Source organism: Hypomesus transpacificus, chromosome 3 (genome assembly GCF_021917145.1).
Source record: "Hypomesus transpacificus isolate Combined female chromosome 3, fHypTra1, whole genome shotgun sequence".
Taxonomy (NCBI): Eukaryota; Metazoa; Chordata; class Actinopteri; order Osmeriformes; family Osmeridae; genus Hypomesus; species Hypomesus transpacificus.
Window position 1 is genome coordinate 6,200,002 of NC_061062.1, and position 20,776 is coordinate 6,220,777.

A 20,776-nucleotide genomic window follows, 5' to 3' on the forward strand; every position below is an offset into this window, starting at 1 on the left:
CAGGGTTAGAGAGCCTGGTGTCAGGGTTAGAGAACCTGGTGTCAGGGTTAGAGAACATGGTGTCAGGGTTAGAGAACCTGGTGTCAGGGTTAGAGAGCCTGGTGTCAGGGTTAGAGAACCTGGTGTCAGGGTTAGAGAACCTGGTGTCAGGGTTAGAGAACATGGTGTCAGGGTTAGAGAACCTGGTGTCAGGGTTAGAGAGCCTGGTGTCAGGGTTAGAGAACCTGGTGTCAGGGTTAGAGAGCCTGGTGTCAGGGTTAGAGAACCTGGTGTCAGGGTTAGAGAACCTGGTGTCAGGGTTAGAGAGCATGGTGTCAGGGTTAGAGAACCTGGTGTCAGGGTTATAGAACATGGTGTCAGGGTTAGAGAACATGGTGTCAGGGTTAGAGAACCTGGTGTCAGGGTTAGAGAACATGGTGTCAGGGTTAGATAACCTGGTGTCAGGATTAGAGAACATGGTGTCAGGGTTAGAGAACATGGTGTCAGGGTTAGAGAACCTGGTGTCAGGATTAGAGAACATGTTGTCAGGGTTAGAGAACCTGGTGTCATGATTAGAGAACCTGGTCTCAGGGTTAGAGAACCTGGTGTCAGGGTTAGAGAACCTGGTGTCAGGATTAGAGAACCTGGTGTCAGGGTTAGAGAACCTGGTGTCAGGGTTAGAGAACATGGTGTCAGGGTTAGAGAACCTGGTGTCAGGGTTAGAGAACATGGTGTCAGGGTTAAAGAACCTGGTGTCAGGGTTAGAGAACCTGGCATGGTTAAAGAGAACCTGACGCAATCCACTGACCTTAGTCACACAGTGCAGGAAAGTAAACAGCGATCAATCAAAAGATACCACACACATACACATACACACACCACACACAGCAGCTTAATAATAGCTGATAGAGTTCTACTTATAAGGACCCCAGGTCATATGTCTCCATGCCAACATAGACCAAAAGCAGAGTCCTATCGAACACTTCCTCTTATGGTAGCAGTCAGCATCTGGTGACAGTATGGAGGTGCTCTGCTCTACATCTACTTCCCCTTTTCTCTTCCATCCCCTTTTCTCTCCATCTCCCGCTCTCTCTAACTTTCTCTGTCTGTCTTTTAGGATTAACTGTAGACACTATGCATATCCCCCACAGCCAGTCAGTGCTCCCCACCATTTCCCTCTCTCTCTTTCCCACTCCCTCATTCTCACTCTCTCCCTTTCCCACTCCCTCATTCTCCCTCTCTGTCTCCCTCTCCCTCATTCTTCCTCTCTTTTCCCTCCCCCCCCCCCCCCCCCCCCCCCCCCCCCCCCCCCCCCCCCCCCTCTCTCTCTCTCTCTCTCTCTCTCTCTCTCTCTCTCTCTCTCTCTCTCTCTCTCTCTTTCTCTCTCTCTCTCTCTCTCTCGCTCTCTCCCTCTCCCCTCTCCCTCTCCCTCTCTCCTCATGCCATGTTGACTCTGGTGGGATTCTCCTCTTGGTAGCGTTGGCTGCGGCGGGGCTCTGGGTCGGTGTGGCGGCCAGGGGGAGTACTGAGGTCATGTGTTTACTCTGGCGCTGCTCACCAAGTCTGGGAGCCAGGCGGCCTCGAAGCGGCATCACGTCAGCGGAGCCAGGAGAGATCAGCAGGCGGGCCCAGGGTAGGGGTTTGTGGTCGGGCTGTGGTGGCCGGCTCTGTCACCTGCTGGCTCTGGGGCTGGAGGTGGAATGTCCTGAAAGGTTTGAACCTCCAGGACATTCCCTGTGACAACCTGGAAAGCTGGTGAGCCTGTGAGGGAGAGAAGCAAAGGGCCGAGAGAGAGAGTTTGTGAGGAAGAGAGGCAGGGAGGCAGGGAGAGAGTTTGTGAGGAAGAGAGGCAGGGAGAGAGTTTGTGAGGAAAAGAGGCAGGGAGAGAGTTTGTGAGGAAGAGAGGCAGGTAGGCAGGGAGAGAGTTTGTGAGGAAGAGAGGCAAGGAGGCAGGGAGAGAGTTTGTGAGGAAGAGAGGCAGGGAGGCAGGGAGAGAGTTTGTGAGAAAGAGAGGCAGGGAGGGAGTTTGTGCGAGAGAGTTTGCGAGGAAGAGAGGCAAGGGACAGAGAGAGCGGGGAGAGAGTTAGTGAGGCTGAGAGACAGAGAGGCAGGGATCGAGGGAGACCATATGGGAGCTGACAGGAGTGAGTTACGGACACAGGCAGACCAACATTGTGTTCAGCTCCCCAGGTATGCCTGGATCTGAGGCTGTACGAAACAGCCATGATGGTTTCATGTCCGAAAAGCTTCTCCTGACTCTAAATCTTGGCTACATCTTTAAGAGCTCTGTCGAGGTCTAGCTAGCTGTGCTCAGGGGAGCTCTGGGCCCTCAAGCATGTTGTTAGCTGGAACTGTCCCTGAGATATTTACTGTAGACATGCACTTTCATGAGGGTGTGTGTGTGTGTGCTGGGGGTTTAGAGTGTGTGTTTGTGTAAGGGGAGTTAGAAGGTGTGTGTGTGGGAGGGGGGTTAAAGTGTGTGTGGGGGAGGGTTGGTTAGAGCGTGTGTGTATGTAGGGGGGTTTACAGTGTGTGTGTGTAGGGGGGTTTACAGTGTGTGTGTGTAGGGGGGTTTACAGTGTGTGTGTGTGTTTGGGGGGGGGGGGGGTAGAGTGGGTGTAGGGGGGGGTCACAATGTGTGTGCGTAGGGGGAGTTAGAGGGTATGTGTGTGAGTGGAGTGGGTGAGGAGGGTGACAAGGAAGACAGGGAGGAGGGGAGGGACTGGGGGAATGTTTGTGCGCTAGTGTGTGTGTGTGTGCATGAGGGGTAACAGGAGGAGGGAGTCTGCTGTAGAGAGGCTGCTCTACTGTGTGGTGAAGGTGGGGGGGAAACACCTGGACGTGTTGTGTCTCGGAGCACTGCTGAGGGTGATGAGGGTGCTGTTCATCTCTTCAGCGTCTCTCGTGTGGAGACGCTGTACCAGGCCTGATGTCTACCGGGAACCACAGTTTAATAATTTACATTTAGAGAACATTTACATTTAGTCATTTAGCAGACGCTCTTATCCAGAGCGATTTACAGTAAGTACAGGGACATTCCCCCAGAGGCAAGTAGGGTGAAGTGCCTTGCCCAAGGACACGACGTCATTTGGCATGGCCAGGAATCGATCTGGCAACCTTCAGATTACTAGTCCGATTCCCTAACCGCTCAGCTATCTGACTCCCCAAGCATTCATCAGCATTCATAGGGATAGCTCAGTGGTCGAGCGTGACTAGAGAGAGATCGACTGCAAATCAAGAGGTTACAGGTTCACATCCCCCCCTGTTAGGATGAGTGAATCCTGAGGGAGAATCGAGAGCAGGCAGCGGCTCAGGGTTCCAGCCACACATGACCCCTGGGTCAGACACCTGAGTTAAAGAAAACACGCCCTTTCATTGAATCAATGATGAATGATGGAGTTCCATTATTCAGGGTGTAACGTAGCGTGCTTCTGACACAGCAGGACGTAACACGGTTCTGAGTGCAGGTGTTGATCCTCTTACTGCTCCTGCTCACGGTGTTCTGTCAGAACAAGGAGGACCCATTCAGCATGACAGGGACTGCTCACTGCTTAGGTCTACCAGGAGCCAGTCCGGTAGGTTTGATGGGCAGCTGCACAACGTGTTCAATCCCCTTCGATGAATCCAGAATAATCCTCAGCCAGCGCTGCTCATTCAGTGTCCAGGGAACAGATAGACAGGGCAGCTGGACCAACCTGCAGCAATGCTGTTGTCCCTGTGGCCCCGTGTGTGTGCTTGAGTATGTGTGTGTGTGTGGGGGCACTCTCGGTGTGTGTGTGTGTGTGTTTCGAGGCCTGCCTACTCTCTTGTCCTCCCTGTGTCTGTGCTGGCCTGACTGCCTGTCATTAGGCCCGTATGAATGAGCTCCATTATGGCCCAGTCTGGCAGTGAGGTTCCCTGGCCATTACCAGGCCTGTCCTCCCAGACTCAGAGCCAGCAGTAATGACCCTGCACCACTTGGGGCTTTAATTACCCCTGACGTCAGGCTGACGGGCTGGGCTGGGTCTGCCGAGACACACTGCAAACCACTCACTGTGACGGCGCCATTTAGCTCCACAGTGGGTCGAAAGGAGATAGGTGCAGCCCAGTGGTGGATCGAGCGCTTGTTCGAATCCTTGCTCGTCTGCTCCGAAAACACTGTACCTGCTTCGTGGGAGGAAGGACCGCGCGCAGGTGACGCTGCGTAGCCTACCCACGATGCAGTGTGGGATGCACTGTGCGGACGGCAGGCCGAGCTCAGCTGGTCCCCCTGGTTGTGGTTGGAGCCAGACTGCAGGTCTCCTCTCCTCAGCGTGGCGCTGCCCCTCAGCAGGTCCTGCAAGGGGGGGGGACCAGGACTCCAGAACCAGGCAGACCCAGGTGTCTGTCTGAACCGGGGGCCCCAGGTGAGGGGAGGCCTTTCACAGGCAGAGAGATCTGCTTACAGCTCGGGCTGTCTGGGGGGGGGGGGGCTGTGAAGGCTTTGTGTTGTTAATGGCATAGATATCTCACCATTGTTTGTGTGTGTGTGAGCATGGGAGAGAGACAGAGAAGGAGAGGGAGTGTGTGTGTGTGTGATAGACAAGAGAGAGCGTTTGTGTGTGAGTGAGTGAGAGAGAGAGAAAGTGTGTGTGTGCCTCACAGAGCGTAGAGACATGGAAAGCCCGGTAATTGCTCGTCCAATTCACACACCAGCTATCAGAAGGCTCAACAGTGAGCTTTGTGTGCTGCAGGAACCAGACCTGCAACTGATCTAGAATCAGAGCTTACGTCAATGTTCACGTCTTCCTTCCCCCACTGGGCCCAAAACGACTCAGGTAGCTAGGATTAGGAGGACAGCTCTGAGAGTGGGAGCAGGTGTAGATCAGTGGGAGAAAATGTGTCAACAGACCAAGAGGTTTCAGGTTCAAATGGCCCCACCTGTATGCTGGGGATGAAAGTGTCTGCCAAGTGCACACATGACTTCACATGATGAAGAAGAGCGCGGGAGCATTTACAGTCTTAAACCGCTGTGTCAGTGTTCAGTGTGTGGACTCATCACTGGGAAAATGCCAGATCTGAAGATCTGCTGTGTGGTGAGGAGCAGAGTCAGGACACACACACACGCACAGTTACCATGTTCTTCCTCTTTACACACACACACACACACACACACACATGTTCTATGTTCTTTGCATTCACACACACAAAACATGTTGAAACACTCAAACACTGTTCATCCTTGTTTCTTTGCACACATGGCTGGACATTAATGCATTTAAACACACACACACACACATGTTCCCCAGGCTCAGAAGGACCCCCTCTAATCCACCCCCCCCCCCCAGCCTCCCCTATAAGGACAGCTACAACCCTCCCCCCTCAGAGACATCTGTAAGCAATCTGGGATCTTAACCCATCCTCCCATTCTAGACTTCCCTCTCTCTTCCTCTGTCTTATTCTCTCTCTGTCTTTCACTCACTATCTCCTCTCTCTCTCTCTCTCTCTCTCTCTCTCTCTCTCTCTCTCTCTCTCTCTCTCTCTCTCTCTCGGTCTAAAAGGAGTCCCATCCAGTAAATGTGACCCCACACTGCCCCAGCCCCAGCTCCAGAGTGCATCCTCAGGCCTACAGCAGTCTCAGAGCAGTGTAGCAGTACAGGTCCTGAGCAGGATACTACTGGGTCTTCCATGTCACCACGGTAACAAGATCCTCTCTGCATAGCCCTGCTTTGCTAACTGATGCCAGAGTAGACAAACAAGATTGAGACTCGCTGATGGAGAGAGAGGAGGGGAGGGAGCGAGAGAGGACGGAGGAGAGGAAGGTAGCACCAACCGCAGAGGATGTCGGTTTGCCACATGGTTCCTGGAAGACGCGCACACGCACGCACACAGACGCACAGGCTCGTAAGCATGCACACACGCACGTTCCCACACACAGATACACACACACAGTTATGCACTCGCACAGATACGCACACACACACACGTTCAAACAAACAGACAAACGGTATTGTGTCCTGCCGTCTCGATCGCCCGCTCTCTCTTTCCATGCTTGTCGCCTCGGACGCACACGGACCAGGGACTCGTGCTTGTTCATGTGTATTCATACGTATGAAGTCTGTGAGTCTATCACAGCTTTTTGTGTGCCAGAGGGTGTGTGTGTAGGTCTGTGTCTGTTTGCGTGTGTGTGTTCCCGCATGTGTAAGCTTGAGCATGTCGAGGAATGCTGTGTCTTGTCACGCAATGGTTGTGTGTGTGTGTGTGACCGCATCTGTACGCTGGATTCTGACCAGGCCCCACCCCCCCCCTCTCTCATCTGTGTGTGTATTCCCAGTAGGTCGTCTGGTCTAAGGAAAGAAGGTTCCAGAAGCTGAGAGGAGAGCAGAGAGCACAGAGGGAAGACATCTTTACGCTCTCTGACACCAAACAGACAGACGGAGAAAACGAAGTTTCTGAGTGTAAAAAAAAAAAAAAAAGAGAAAGATAAAGAGTGAAAGAAGTGGGGCCAAAATGTTTGCACTTTTTCCTCCTGATGATCCACGTCTCATCCGTTTGTAGGAGATTCTGAAGTCACCCGACGTGACTGGAGAGGTTTTGGGGGACAATTAAAGCATTGTCTGTCTAGTCAAAAAGAATCCCCTCTGATTCTCCACTCCAGAACCTTCCTCACGTCCCTAAGAGGCTCCCACCAGCATTACCTGTAGCTACATCCATCTGCTCTTCTGCTGTGGCTATCGAAGATATAAAGCGCAGACGCTAAACCATCTCCCGCCTGTAGAGGGGGCTAGTTCCAGTGAGCTACAGCTGTTTCTCCTAACGCCCACCTACCCATCACCTGACAGAATTACAGTAGTTTTCGGAAGTGTTTTTTAACGTTGTATCCCTCTACATAGGAAGAGTGGACCTGTAGTGAAACCAATGCGAACGTTTGTTTTTCCTTATTTTTCTTTATCTACGTCGTTGTACACAAACTGCAATCTCGTTTGGTGAGCCTGCGTGGAAAGCGTCCAGTCCGAAGCATTCAAGAGTGTCCTGGCACTGTGTCACCAGAACCATCATCACAAATCCAATACAGTTAGTCATCGCACGAGGAGTGGACGAGACTACAGATCTGAGCATATTGTTCGATGCCACTCTGCTCCTCCATCACGCGCTATCTTTCTTATTTCTTCGAGAGCTTAGGAGGGTATATCTCACCAGCCATATCACACCATAACCTTTTAATTGTTTTACTTTGATTTGTTCTTGTTTTTTTTTCCGTTACAAAACAGCAAAAATAAACAGACTGAAAGGAATTTGTTTTCCCTCACTTGGAAATGAATCTGTCTTAATTTGAAAACTGGGATGTTTGTTCGGATGTTAGTGTTTGTTTTGTGTACATTGTTGTTTACTATGAGCTGTTGTATTGGCTCATGGAGGACGAGAGAGGTTTCCTTGTACATATGTCTGTTCTGATACTCATCTGGTCTCTTCATCACCGTGGGCCTTGGGTTTCCTTAAAGCAGTATCGGCTTCAGTTTGACTCGTGTGTGTGTAGAAAACATTTGTTTCACTGATCTACAGCTATTGCTATTTTGCAGTGTACTGCTATGTGAAAGTGAAGAGTTTCTGTGGCTGGTGTGTCTTCAGCAGTAAGGGATCATCGTGGCCTGGCCTGTGCCATGCTAGGATCCCAGATCCTGTATGCAGTACAGTCATGTCATGTCTATACTGGATCCAACCTGGGGAGCACTTCCTTCTCTCCTACCACACCTCCTCCTACCCCCCTACCACACCTCCTCCTACCCCCTACCACACCTCCTCCTACCCCCTACCACACCTCCTCCTACCCCCCTACCACACCTCCTCCTACCCCCCTACCACACCTCCTCCTACCCCCCTACCACACCTCCTCCTACCCCCCTACCACACCTCCTCCTACCCCCTACCACACCTCCTCCTACCCCCATACCAAACCTCGTCCTACGTCCAGGTGCTGCTCTGAAGGGAGAGAGGGAAAGAGAGAAAGGAAAAGTGAGAGAAAGAGAGGTGAGAAAGAGAGAAGGAGAAAGAGGGAGAGAGAATTCCCATGGCATTAGGTCAAAAGCCCTGACAGGTACTAGTTTCCATAGTTACTGCTCTACCCTCCCTGCTGAGTGCGTGAGGCCGAGGGCTCTCCTGGCAGAGCTCATTACTGACACCCAATGGTCAAGATGAGGCACTGCATTTTATAACTGTCACTAAAACCCAAGATTCTAGTCACATTACCTTTTAGACAGGTAAACATGTTATAACATAAAGAGTTTACACAACATCTTTGACAAAGCCGTAAAATTGTAATACATTTTTTTAAAGAATAATACGTTTTTTTGTGTGCGTTGTATCTGTACAAACATCCTAGTAGACTGTCTTTCTTTTAAATAAACACAATTAAAATCAATATCAATCTGTGATCTTCCAACTAACACATGGAACCAGGATGCTCAGACTGAATGTTTGGAGGTGGTCTCAGTTCCCTGCATCTGGTCTGTGTGTGTATGTGTGTATGGGAGGGTGGGAGGGCGGTGGGAGGGCGGTGGGAGGGCGGTGGGAGGAGGGTGGGAGGGGGAGGAGGGAGTAGGTGGTAGGTGGTACAAAGGTGTCAGACATGCTGTTTCGGGGCAGTTTGGCAGGTCAGTTAAAAAGGAAATAAAGGGGACGGTCGCAGAAAGGTGGTGGATGTTCTGTGATAGCGGTGTTGGTGGGGCGGGTAGATTGGTGGAGGTGGAAGGAGGGAGGGAAGGAGGGGGGGTAAATTGGTGGAGGTGGAGGGAGGAAGGTAGGGAAGGGGGGGGTAGGGCTAACCGAGATGAAATAGGAGCGGGGAGGCAGCTGCAGTACATCTGTCTTGCACTGACGCATGTGGCAGTTGACTTCCAGTGTGAAGTTCAAAAGAGTTTTATAATGACGCAGCTGGTTAGGGATGTGTGTGTGTTTTCTCCTCTTTGTTGAGAGGGGTTGGGGGAGGGCTGGAGGGTGGCTCGGGGGGTTCCTGGGTGGATAGGTGAGTTCTGGAATGTGGAGAGGACGGGGGAGCACCACAGGTGTCTCTGAACAGTTTGACTGTATTTTTACAAGCTTTTGTACAGCCTTACATGTGGTGGAAGGTTGGACAGATGATGTATCTGTCAGTTTCGTGCCCTCGACTCATCCCGAACAATGTTCGAATCAAAGTTTTCATCAGCAACAACAAAATATGAACTTAAAATAGTATAAAACCCTGACACAATAAGCCACTATCAATTACACGTCATAAATAATCGCCTCAGGCATCCGATGTGGTTGGTTGGGCGTCATTATGCTGCGGAGTTAAAGGAGCATAGAACCAACATGACTCCACTAAGAAAACAAGCCTTTTCAGATCAGTTAGTAACATGACGTAGTCCATTTAAATGCCCCTAGTCTCAAAGCTTTTCTATATATTCCCAAGATTTCCTTGATTCAGATGTCAGAAAAAGTTTGGAACGCGTCCCAACTGGCTCACACAATAGAACAGCTACTAATTTCTGGGTTTTAAACTCATCATATGTAATTGGAGGAAATGACTGTTTGGTCATTTTTCTCCCGTGTGTGCATTGAAACGCTTAAAGACACATCAAACACTATTAAGGATAATGGGAGCAGGGGCCTGTGATCGAGCTTGGCTCTAGAGAGGCACGGGTCCGAGGCAGAGAGACATTGTTCCCTGGTGCTCTCCTCGCCTGCAGCAGCACCTGCCTGGCAGCTTAGCCTGGGGTCAAGGGTCAGGGGTCGAGGGTGGCCTGCCGGGAGGCCGAGGGTCAGGGGTCAGAGGTCATGTGTATCCACACGCTGATTGAGAACTCAGCTGGAGGAACACAAGATCAGAATGTGCAGGTGGACAGATGTCCCCCCCCCCACCCCCCAACCCTAAACCTCACTCCAACCCCCCCCTCACAACCCAACCCCCCCCCCCCACCACCACCACCTCAAAATCACACCCCAAGGGGAGTGATCAGTAGACTATGAGAAAGAGAGAGAGAGAAAGAAAGAACAAAAGAAAGAAAGAAAATAGAGAGAGAGAGAGAGCCTATTGTTTGAGACGTGTGTATGCACTGACATACAGATATAGAGATTTATTACAATGGTTGTAAAGTTGGGGGATTTCCATGGCACAATAAAAAGCAATAGAGTGGAGAAAGAGTGTTAGGCAACCGCTTTCAGAACTGTTCTCAGTTCTCAACCCTAATAACATTGTCCTTTACTGAATATCAAATTATTACACACTTCAGTTGTAAAACAAACAGGACAACAGCCAGGACTCCCCTCTTCCTTGGTGTCCAAGATCTGATTACGATGACAAAAGCATCGAACATCTCTACAAGAAAGTATGAAAATTACTTTTGTAAATGTGTTTGCAGGATTATTCAAAATAAACAAAAGGTTTTATGTGGTCCTGGTATTTTAGAGATTTTGTTCCTATCACACCAACAGTACAATTTTACCCCTGAGGATTAATGAAGTTTATACTACTGTACTGTACTGTACTGTACTGTACTGTACTGTACTGTACTGTACTGTACTGTACTGTACTGTACTGTACTGTACTGTACTGTACTGTACTGTACTCTATCATACTCTGCTCTATTCTACTCTGCACTATTCTGCTCTACAGACTCTGCTCTGCTCGTGTCTGGAGTTACCTCATCATGTTGTGACAGAGAGGTCTATGCATGGCAGCCAAGCAGAATTGCCATGGAAAAGGCAGTTTTGGATGACCTGGATGTTGAGGAACTCCAATTCCCATAGGGTAGTTGGGCAGCATTTTATTGAGCTTTACTTTTTGTAAAACACTTTTATTGTAAAGATTTCTTTTGGAGCCAGCAGTGACGTAGACCGGTCCGAGGAATGTCTCCATCGCCAGCCTTATCTTCAGGGCATGTTCCTCTGTTTGTTTACGTGCTTTGATCATGCAGGCTTACAGTGTGTACCATGACAACCTCTCTACCTCCCAGGAGAGGTGGAAAGTGGTAGTATAGTGGTGTGTGTGTGTTTGTTTCTGTGTGTGTGAACTCCTGCTGATTCCATATGAACATGAATTCCTACAGACATGACTCAGTACCAAAGCTTCCCAGAACACTCCTTCCTCAGTCAGTCAGCCAGGCAGCCAACCAGTCAACCAGTCAGCCAACCAACCAACCACAGTCAGCCAGTCAATCAGTCAGCCAGCCAGCCAGCCAGCCAGCCAGCCAACCATCCAGTCAGTCAACCCAAAACGCTGTCTACACAAGCAGATGAAGATGGGCAGATTCAAACAATGCATGCTATGCTATGCAACTATACACCATGTACGCTGCCACTGACACACATATATGCATGGGACAGATTCTGAGAATGCGATCTCCCCTCACTCTGGACATGGTGGACAAACAATTATACCCTCGTGCACTGACATTGTCACACCTTAGTGAGGTGGGTGGAGCCTCTTGTTGCTATTCTAATTACCAGAATGCACCTGTGAGCCTGGTCATAACTTCCTTAAATTCAAAGAACTGTTGCCTGCATTATGTACTGGTGAAATAATATAACAGACAACAAAATTGTATGTGTTTACTGTAAAAGCTTCAGTTTTGTCCTTGAGATGATTTTTTTTGACAATAGAGAAAAACCTTATATAAGAAAACATCCCATAAATGGTTTCTGCTCTAAAAAACGACAACATCATATACCAGCACAGTGTTAAACAGACTGCTGTCTTCAGTCCCAAGTAAGAGGATCTGGATGGTCAAACATATGGTCCATTTGCTACATGACAGTCTTGGCTAGCGCAGCTCGCTCGTTGACCAGTCTGGCAAGGTGTCCGGACCATGATGGCAGCCCACAGCGCCCAGAGACCCAGGACGACCAGGGAGGCTCCGCTCCTCACAGGCCCACCACGACTACAGCAGGCCCATGTCTGCCATTCTCTCAAGCCTGCCCCAAATTCACCAGACGGGTGTGACTTCATCACGACTCTCATGGGGCCAAGGCTGCCAGGGGCATGGTCGAGTGCAGATTTGAGGGGAGGGATATGGGTAGAGAGGTTGTGTGTGTCTGGGGTCGGGTCGGGGGGGGGGGGGGGGGGGGGGGAGGGGGGGGGGGCAGCACGGGAGCTGACCTGTTGCTACTGAGGAGAAAGGCTCGACAAACTCCCAGATGAAGACAGGAAGCGCGCAGCAGGTTGAGAGGACGAGGGAAGACGACGTTCGGATTAAATAAACAAACGGATCAATAAAGGTGTCATCTGACGTCAACCACGGTGAGGTGAGCTGGAAGTGGAACTGGAATTATTATTATTTTTTAATCTGTTAATGACTTCTAATGTCCATGAACATCTTAACGTGCAGCTTAAAAAATAGAAGACAAAAAACAACAGTAAAATGAATGTACAGCACTTCTTAATATGTCAGAGATAGTCATGAAACATTCACCAACCAGAAAAGATGTATTTTTGACAAGATTTTTACCCAAAATATCTTGTAAGCTCATACCACGAATGTAGGTGTTTAACTGCAACAGTCTTTGCATAGTGTGCTGCGTATGTATCACATGGTGTTTGTGTGACATGTTTTCAGGTCTGCATAATGGAACGGCTACAGCCTTTTGAACCCTAATTTAGATGATCACATGATCACAGAGCATTCCATTGACTGGCTGAGAGCCAGCACGTTCTTCCTTGTAAACTCTGATTCCCAGACGACCATCCTGTCATTTACACAACGTAATCTGGGCTTCCCGTGGGCTGTTGAAGCCTAGAGAGGAGGCCTACGGCAGATGCCCCTCGACCGACCACGTGTGACATCACGTCCTTGCCAGATCCATGGCTTCCAGGGAGGTAAGTTCCCGTCGGGTTCTCCCTCTCTGTTATTAAATGATTCAACTTCCCAAACATATGTGACAGGTCAGTATGCTGTGCCTACACTGACCTCTGACCTGAACGCTCTTAGAACGCTCCTAAGAAGCTCTTAGCGTTAAGAGCTTCTTAATGAATCTGGGAAACCCGGCCAAGGTCATTGGCTGTTGTTGGATTTGTCGCCCGTCTCTTATTGACTGCAGAAGCAAGGCCCAGGGTCATTGGCTGTTGTGTGATTGGACCCCTGTCTCTTATCGGTTGCAGAGCCAGTTGACTGCCACGCTCCTGACCTCCATCTTGGCGGCGGTGTTTGGCTCACTCCAGATTGGCTACCACACAGGCAATGTCAACGCTCCCGCCAGGGTGAGGAGAGAGGCTGCTGGCAAGCCTGGTTCACTCCGTCCACATGCAAACATTGCACCGCCTCTATAAAACATTGAATAAACTTAACAATCCCATGCAGCTTTCCAGTCAAGGCCTGGTCTATTCCTCCCTGGCTGGGCAGGGCTGTGTTTGCACACAGGTATTTAGGATAATGGGATCCATTCTGCTCACTGGCCGCGTGTGTGGGCTTTTCCAAGGCAGGCGAGGTTCTAGATTTAGCCTTAATGATTCAACGTGGTTTCAGGCAGCTGTAACTCATTTCAGTGGAGACTCCACACTTGATTTTGTAGTGAGCAGGTACAACGCAAACTACCACACCCCCCACTGGGTTAACACCAAGTTTAGTGACTTCAAATTCAGATTTAACTGGTTCCCCCTGTGAGTAAACAGCAGGCAAATACAGACCCTGATAGACGCTAAAAGAAAATCCTTCCCTTCCCGTCTTTCTCAGATCATCGAGGAGTTCTTCAATGTAACCTGGAGGTCCAGACATAACCAGTCGATGCCCGATCACAGTCTGACCTTCCTGTGGTCCCTCTCGGTCAGCATCAAGGACTTCGGAGCCTTGCTTGGGTCCCTCGGGGTCAAATGCCTGGCTGACTCCTACGGAAGGTAGTGAACACACATCACCATGGACTTGATGGAAACATCAGCCTCAATGTGTTTGTTTTCAAACCTGAACGGAATCGAGACCACACAATAAACTCAAACCACACCAACGTTCAGTTGAACAGAGAGTGTGACTCCTCCCCCTCCCCTTGTGACTCCTCCCCCTCCTCATGTGGCTCCTCCCCTTCCAAGGCGTAACTCCATCCTGATCGTCAACGCCCTTTCCGTGGTGGGCGCCTGTCTGATGTTCTCCTCCAAGGCCAGCGAGTCGTTCGAGGTCCTGATCGTGGGACGCCTGGTGTTCGGCCTGTTCTGTGGCCTGGTCATGAGCCTCAACCCTCTCTACATCCAGGAGGTGTCGCCCACTAACCTGAGAGGGGCCTTCGCCACCCTCAACCAGGTGTCCTTTGCCACAGGCATCCTGCTCGGCATGGTGAGTCCGACTCTAACAGAGACGTATGGAGAAATGGTTCACCTCGTGTTTCTGAAATGTTTTCTATTTGATTCCACCTGTCATTAGGCATGGTGAGCCGAAACCTTACTCCATGATAGTCATTGTTTATGGACCCATGGGGGGACAATCAATCTGTATCAAAAAAGGCAGCCATAAGTGAACACATATGACACTTGTTTTTTAAATGTCCGTTTTTGAAAGTGCAATAACGACAGAGTGATCTGAACAACTAGCCGTTTACTCGTTTAGCAGATGCTTTTATCCAAACGACACACCAGAGGGATCTGATCTGCACTGAGACGCTGTAACCACTGAGCCGTCCCCATCCCAACACGTGTGTTTGTGTCGTAGCTGGCGGGCCTTGAGACAGTGCTGGGAACCGAGGAGTCCTGGGCTATGATGCTGTCCCTGTCCCTCATCCCCGCCCTGCTCCAGTACCTCAGCCTGCCCTTCTGCCCCGAGAGCCCCCGCTACCTGCTCATCAACCGGGGGGAGGAGAGCCAGGCCGAGAACGGTGGGTCACACGCTGCTCTCCACAGGGGGCGGAGTGGTGGGGGCTCTGAGTGTGTGTGTGTGTGTGTGTGTAGGGAGGAAGGGAGGGTATTATGCATGATATTATAATATTGCATAAATGTAGTGGGGGGGGGCTCTGGTGATAGATGTGTGTGTTTGACAGTTACAGTAGTAAATGTACTAAAGGTCCTCTAGCCTAGGCACAGTGGTGTGTGTGTAACTGTGCGTGGGGATACACTGGTAACTGTAGTGTACACTTGCAGCCTGTGTATTGCTGTACGTGTGCTCTTGATGTATGTCTGCGTAAACGTGTCGTTGCCCATGTGTGCAGCCTTGCTGAGGCTCAGAGGAAGGTCAGACAAGGTCTTCACAGAGCTGGAGGAGATGAAGGAGGAGGCCGCTCGCACCCAGACAGGGGTGACCATCAAGGAGTTCTTCATGAAGCGGAGCTACAGACAGCCAATCATCATCGTCCTCATTGTCAACCTGGGCAGCCAGTTGTCAGGGTTCAATGCGGTAAGTTCAGGAAGTATTTGGATTTCTCATCCTACTGTGAAATCTGACCAGTCGGTCCTCCTTGGATGGTGTAGTATTCAGTTATGTCTCTATTAACCCACTGGTCCTGGGTGCAGTGACCCAAATCTACCATGACTCCAGTCAGATCCAGTCAGGAAACAAAACCAGAATAACATTTGGATGTGGTTCCTGACTCATCTGATGAATATTCATGTGTATATTTGTGGTACTTATGTAAATGAATTGTGTTTTCTGAAACTTGGTGTTTCCACTCCCTCTCTGGAGCAGATTCTCTCCCCTGTCTGTGGAGCAGAATCTGGGGCAATCTGTCAAGGTCAAACCTCAGGCTCCATAGCCTAGCCCGATGGTCCTGATGGCTCATACAATAGCAAATATGCAAACGATCGTAAAACCTAAGTTATTACAAAATTTGTTATAAAAATGTATTTAATCTAGTGTAATTATACATGTTGACAACCAACTATACAGATATACAGACCTAAATCCACGTAGAGGACTGACCCCATGTCAGTGCTCATGGGTCAATGTGTCTTATCCTTCTTATTTTCCTCCCAGACTGTTCTGCCCTTATTTCCTTCCAGATCATCAACTACTCCACCAAGATGTTTAACCAGTCCAGGATGGATGAGGCCAAGTACTTGACACTGGGGGTCGGGGCGGTCAACGTGACCTTCACGTTGGTGGCTGTGAGTGCAGAACTCTTCCACGGTTCACCAGCTCTGTTACATGACGTTTTACATTTAGTCATGTAGAAGACGCTTTATCCAAAGCCACATACAAATAGTACCAATAGAAAGGACAGCAGAAAATCAAGGATGGGAACAGAATGTGGTGGTCAGAGTGAAGCTTGTATTTACCAACACACTGCAGGACACTGCTGGTACCATATCTGAAACACTGGGTCACATACAGCAGCTTATTGAGTCAGAGTATTTTGATAATCCATATAGTTATCGTAAGTCTTCACACTCAAATGTTATGGTAAATTCCCTTATTTTGACAGTTTGTAAATTTTTCAGACTCAGTTGCAATGGCGAGTTATGGAATATGTTTTGTCTTAATCAAAAGACTATCTTCCTTTCTGTCTATGAGAGCTTTTTCTGGTCTTCTCTGAGGGTTCAGGCCAGTTATAGGAACTGATCGGAGTGCATCTGTGATGCCCCTCTGTGCTTCTGCTTGTAAAAAGACTGTAGAAACCGAGTGTGATCTGATTGGTCCCCTCTAGTTCTTCCTGATGGAGCGGGCGGGGCGCAGGAAGCTGCTGCTGACCGGCTTCATATCTCTGGCAGCCTGCAACCTGCTCATGACCATCACAGACTCCTTGCTGGTGAGAGGACTTTACTGTACAACAGTATTATTCAACTATACTCTTCATGAGAGGACAGAGCACTCATCACTTCAGCCAGTTAGGTCAGCCTAGTGTGCAAGAACACCATTTATATGCCACAGTTTTTAAATTTGTTTTATTATAAATTATTGTATTTTTTGACAAATGATTTCCTGTGTCTGTGTGTATTTTATTTTTATTTTGTTAATTAATTATATATAATTTTTTATATATTTTTTCCTGCCCCTGCTCTGGGTGCATTAGTTTATGGTCCCGGAGCTGTGTAGCCTGCAGGTCCTGGTGGTGTTCTTCCTGATCTCAGCCTACGAGCTTGGCCCCGGGCCCATCTCCTGGTTCATAGCTGCCGAGCTGTTTGACCAACCAAGCAGACCCACCGCCATGGCCTTCACCAGCATGCTCAACTGGGGAGGGAAGTTTCTGCTAGCCCTGCTCTTCCCCCCACTGCTGGTACGTCTCCAGCCGCAGGGGCAGTAATCCTTCATATCACACCAACAGTGGTGCAGCAAAGCGACAAGTTGCAATCATTGGCAATGCAAAGTCTGTAATCGTTCCTGTGTTATATATATTTTTTCTTCTTTTTTTTCTTCAATATTTAAACTGTCTGGTCATCTGAGCCATCATCAAACTTTCGTCTGGCTTTTGTAAAACAGACAATGCAAGGACCCAAATAGCTAACTAGCTAGCTCGCTAGCTGCACGTTGCTTCCAACATTGTCAACTCCCACATGGATTTGATTTCATGCTAGCATTACAGAGTGTGAAATTGCCTCGCCGCAATGCTGTTGGTGTGAATGCTCTATTAAACTTCTGTCTCCCCTCGGATAGCATATTACAAACAAACAAAAACGACATTTTAAGTTTGTCGACAGCCTCAAAAGAAAATACATTCAAATGACCCCCATGACCCTAACTCTACTGAAGCAGTAATCACTCCCGTCCTTCTGCTGTGTCTCTGTGTAGAAGGTGTGCGGTGCCTACGTCTACCTCCTCTTCATGACGGTGGCCATTGTGGCGTTTACCTTCACGTGGCTACGCCTCCCAGAGACCAAGGGCCGCACCTTCGACGACATCGCAGCCGAGTTCCGCGGGGCTGAGGGCATCCCCCTGCACAACAAGACTGGCTTCAACACCTTCACCTGACCACCCCCAGAGCCTGGCCCCCATCCCACTATCACCACCACCAGCTGACCCAGCCTCCCTCCAGCCTGGCCCCCATCCCACTCTCACTACCACCAGCTGACCCAGCCTCCCTCCAGCCTGGCCCCCATCCCACTCTCACTACCACCAGCTGACCCAGCCTCCCTCCAGCCTGGCCCCCATCCCACTATCACCACCACCAGCTGACCCAGCCTCCCTCCAGCCTGGCCCCCATCCCACTATCACCACCACCAGCTGACCCAGCCTCCCTCCAGCCTGGCACCCATCCCACTCTCACTACCACCAGCTGACCCAGCCTCCCTCCAGCCTGGCACCCATCCCACTATCACCACCACCAGCTGACCCAGCCTCCCTCCAGCCTGGCCCCCATCCCACTGTCACCATCCTCCCTAGCCCACTCACCCTTCCAACCCAACAGCAGACTGGAGGTCTAGACTGGAGGTCAAGCGTTCATGCAGTCAAACATGGACACCTCCGATCTATATATATACATATACACACAGAGATCGATATATAGTTACTGTCTAGATATAGATAGATATATACATGCTGTATATACATATACTTATAAACATAGACCTATTACACTAAATACTATGTGATTCCTACTGAGGCATTGTGTTTTTCTCTTCTTTTCTCAGAGAACAGTACATTAGCACATAAAAGATTTTATTTTCTGTCCTCTGTCCCCTGAGCAGCAGCAGCACTTAGCTGCATGTGGCACTCAGCCCAGGTTGACACCAGGCCTCTCTACCAGGTTTCTCCAAGTCACGACAGCTCTGGGAGATCTGCCACCCACGTGTGTACATTGTAAGACAGGAAATCGAGGCCTGCCAAGTGATAAATAAATGCTGTATCGTATCCAATGTGTTCTGTTGTGGCTGGGAGGCAGTGGAGCTGGGGGGCAGTAGCGCTGCGGGGTGTGGAGGGTGGGGGGGGAGTGGTGGGGTAGGGTAGTCTAGGGGAGTTAGGGGGGGGGACAGAGTGTGTGAGGGTGGGGACAGTCTGTCTGCTTGTATACAGGAGCGAAGATGAGGATGTGGCCTAAGGCTCGGCCTTGACCCTCAAGTCTATCAAACGTACTCCTGTACTAGTAGTCCATTCTACAAGCAACATCACCAAGGGCTTCCCACTCATCTACAGATGTCCACAACATAACTCTCAGGAGGTTATAAAACGGACAGTCCGTTATCAGGAAAGGGAAGTGCATTCAATTTACTGGATACTGATGTGTTCAGCCTCCTAAAGTCAGTCACTAATCTGTCGTTGTTTTCTCTTATTGTTCTGTTGTTGCCATGTTCACGTGGTGTTGATGACAGCTTGGATGTAAATACACGTCTCTAGATGTGAGTTCACAAACTGCCACATCGTTGTTTGTTTCAAAAGAACTACAAAGAATAAGGAGTTCTTAAAATAGAGGTTAATCTGTGCAATAAGAAAGGTTTAAAAATAGTTTATTGAGGACATGACACAGTGCACAGATAGTGAACTCAGAAAACACGGGATGTGATCTATGTACAGATGCATGTTGTCTGTAACAAGGCTAACTAATTACTTAGTTACAAGAAAAGGGGGATTTTCTCATTAGCAGTGGAATCTATTAAACCAAACAATAGAGCTATTAGCACACATCTGATTCTGGAAAAATACAAACAGACCAAAACAAGACTTTAGATTTTTTTTACTGCTCAATTAACCCGACCTGTAAAAATATTAGTTTTTTAACAGGTATTTTCCAAGCGTCCTTTCAAGTCTGATAATGAAAACCGTGCCTTCCTATCACATGGGTTCCATGAGGACAGTCCTTACTTGGTCTCCAGATATGCTGATTTAAGTCTTGTCACGCTCTCAGAGAAGGAGGGAGGGATGGAGGGATAGAGAGGTGGATCAATGGGGGGATGGGGAGAGATGGGTGGACGGATGGAGGGAGGAATCGTAGGGAATGGAAGGATGGATGAAAGGATGAAGGAACAGCTGGAGGTGTGGAAGGGTGGTGAGATGGAAAGACAATAGAGGGACGGATGGATGGACACAGGGCTGGAGGGATGGAAGGATGAAAGGGTGGAAGAAAGGACAGGCAGGGTGCTGGAGGGATCGAAGGACAGAAGAATGTAAGGAAAGAAGGATGGAAAGAAAGAGGGTTGGAAGAATGGAGGGGTGGAGGAAGAGAGGGGTGGAGAGATGAGGCGTGGGGGCTGGAGGGATAGAGGGATGGAAGGATGGAGGCATGTAAGGAGGATATTGCTGGGAAGATTGATCTGGCCTCCCAGTCAGAGCATGTGTGAAAGCAACAATCCTAACATACCTCACCACACAGGGGACAATTAGAGCGCATCTGTCACTGAGTTCACACACACACACAGTCAAACACATGCAGCCACACACGCTCACACGTACATACATACACATGAAACAGACACGTTTGTACCCACACAGTCATACACACACTCTCTCTCTTACACACACACACTGATATACTTTAACTGACTTCTCAAAGTGTGCCAACAGCGCCACCCACTGTGAGCAGTCATATTGTGGAGAAGTGTCTATAATACTGGTTCATCTTGTTTGCTGGTCTGTTCCTGTGATCACACACTATCATCGCAGTCATCTGATACAAAATGGCTGGAATATTTAGTAGTGGTTTTCCTTAAAATGTTTGTTATATTTTTTTTATAGTGTTCTGATGGGTTTCTACACTAGAAAGTGCTTTGCTAGCATGCAGTATCATTAGTTAGAGTGAAAACTATATATGCAACACTGTGGAAACTATTGTCCAACAGCCATTCTTGAATAATGTATATTGAGGGGTTTACACACCAAAAGTGGCAACTACTTTCAATCAAGTCCGACCCCCCACCTCCTCAGCTGGGAGCGAAGGCCCAGGTGAATCTTGGGGGGTATTGCAGGCAGGAAGCATCAACCCCGAGGAGGGGTTAGGCTCTGGGGGTGTGTTGTCTGTGGGTTGA

At 49.3% G+C, this 20,776-nt stretch overlaps 2 protein-coding genes across 7 annotated transcripts in view; both read left to right on the plus strand.

Moving 5' to 3' along the window:
- smoc1 (SPARC related modular calcium binding 1) overlaps positions 1 to 7,771 on the plus strand; it is a 37,917-nt gene extending 30,146 nt beyond the window's left edge. For 5 of the 6 annotated variants that reach the window (XM_047046545.1, XM_047046537.1, XM_047046565.1 and 2 more), the window contains one exon: positions 6,272 to 7,771. In XM_047046545.1, the coding sequence (XP_046902501.1) occupies positions 6,272 to 6,288 (17 nt within the window). In that variant the 3' untranslated portion in view covers positions 6,289 to 7,771. The remainder of the gene's footprint in view (positions 1 to 6,271) is intronic. The other variant, XM_047046554.1, reaches the window with a different exon arrangement.
- Positions 7,772 to 12,769: 4,998 nt separating this feature from the next.
- Positions 12,770 to 17,959, plus strand: LOC124464947 (solute carrier family 2, facilitated glucose transporter member 1). The gene is made up of 10 exons (XM_047016886.1): positions 12,770 to 12,787; positions 13,070 to 13,168; positions 13,641 to 13,801; positions 13,991 to 14,231; positions 14,604 to 14,766; positions 15,097 to 15,281; positions 15,884 to 15,988; positions 16,528 to 16,629; positions 16,894 to 17,097; positions 17,610 to 17,959. Exons 1-10 carry the CDS (start codon positions 12,773 to 12,775, stop codon positions 17,787 to 17,789), a joined length of 1,455 nt encoding a protein of 484 aa, XP_046872842.1. The 5' UTR covers positions 12,770 to 12,772; the 3' UTR covers positions 17,790 to 17,959.
- The last annotated feature ends 2,817 nt before the right edge of the window (positions 17,960 to 20,776 follow it).

What these genes read in the sequence shown, in the direction of transcription:
- LOC124464947 (XM_047016886.1), top strand. An exon ending in ATGTCAACGCTCCCGCCAGG is followed by an intron (nt 13,169 to 13,640) that starts GTGAGGAGAGAG and finishes CGTCTTTCTCAG; the next exon opens with ATCATCGAGGAGTTCTTCAA. An exon ending in CTGGCTGACTCCTACGGAAG is followed by an intron (nt 13,802 to 13,990) that starts GTAGTGAACACA and finishes TCCCCTTCCAAG; the next exon opens with GCGTAACTCCATCCTGATCG.